Genomic DNA, 1,169 nt, shown 5'->3' on the forward strand with positions numbered 1-1,169 from the left:
CGCGGCCCGCAGAAGCATCTGCGACCGTGCCGCCCACAACGCCTTCTCCTCCAGGCTGAGATTGCTGACCGCGCCCGCCTGAAGTTGATCCATCTCGAACGGAAGCCGATGGGGAAACCTCAGAGACTGCTGTTCCGCCAGCATCGACTCCATCGTCTCCCTGAAAGGGAAGCTGCTCGATTACAAGCGTATTCGCTCTCCGGTCGTTGATCGACCAGCGCGCCGCGCCGCTCCACAGATTCGCAACATTTACCTCTCGAAGTCCGTGAGACGAGACGAGTCCCGGAACCCTTTGGCAAACGGATTGCTGTCGATCTTCAGCTTGGTGATCTGGAACAGAGAGAGAGAGAACACGGGTGGAGGCCAATTCCTCGATCTTGTTATCTCTGGCTTCTGGCAGGCAGAGGAGAGTTACGTCAGCGAACGGCAGGGACGCGTGGCGGCGGCAAACGGCCGGCCGTTTCGAAACGGTTCGTTCCATCGATCGGGAGTGAACGGCTCGTAAAATTAGAAGAAGCGGGGAAAACGATGCGGCGTCGCGGCGTTAGGGAGGGGAGACACTTGGCCGCGACAACAACCCCCGAGAGCGGTCGGCCGTTTCGCGTTACTCGTCGCCGGGCCACCCGCGACGCGGCGGATGCACAGGTGGCTCCAGTCAAAGTCTACGCGTCGAATTAGCTCGGGGTGACGAGATCATCCTTTCCGTCTCTCGCTTCCGTAAACCCCCGTTTAAAAGCGGAGAAGACTTCTTCTCCGACGAGATCCGGGATCGGGAAATCCGGGGAAACGAATCGGGTGACGGTTCGACGTTTTTCGGCCCGATCAACAGCTCCGACGACGACGTCAAGGTTTATTTGTTCGGCAAAAGGAGCCGTTCGCTCGTTCGTTTCTCTTGCGAGCGAACGGTGGCTTCCCGTCTTTTAGAAGGGAAAGCCGAGATGGAGAGGTTAGGAGAGAGAGACAGACAGAGAAAGATGGTGGGGGAGAGAGAGCGAGTGTCGAGTGGGTGGTCCAATTACCCTACGGTTTCGCGCTCACGAGCAGCACGTGCAGCCTGGTAATAAGACTCTTTCGTTCAAAGCCGAGGCTAAGCCGCGCTAAGCCCAGAGCTGCCTCGGTTTTAGTTACGATTCCGCTGACATCATTAGCCAAACATCTGGCCCACCTCC

General features: G+C 58.0%; 1 protein-coding gene across 1 annotated transcript in view; it reads right to left on the reverse strand.

The window, feature by feature from the left end:
• The window catches only part of LOC108574120 (T-box transcription factor TBX20-like), a 14,442-nt gene that overhangs the window by 1,054 nt on the left and 12,219 nt on the right, over positions 1–1,169 (reverse strand). The window contains exons 6-7 of the mRNA XM_017936639.1: positions 254–330; positions 7–172 (exon numbers count right to left, since the gene is read on the reverse strand). Of these exons, the coding sequence (XP_017792128.1) occupies positions 7–172; positions 254–330 (243 nt within the window). The remainder of the gene's footprint in view (positions 1–6; positions 173–253; positions 331–1,169) is intronic.

This window comes from Habropoda laboriosa, unplaced genomic scaffold (assembly GCF_001263275.1).
Source record: "Habropoda laboriosa isolate 0110345459 unplaced genomic scaffold, ASM126327v1 scaffold222, whole genome shotgun sequence".
Taxonomy (NCBI): Eukaryota; Metazoa; Arthropoda; class Insecta; order Hymenoptera; family Apidae; genus Habropoda; species Habropoda laboriosa.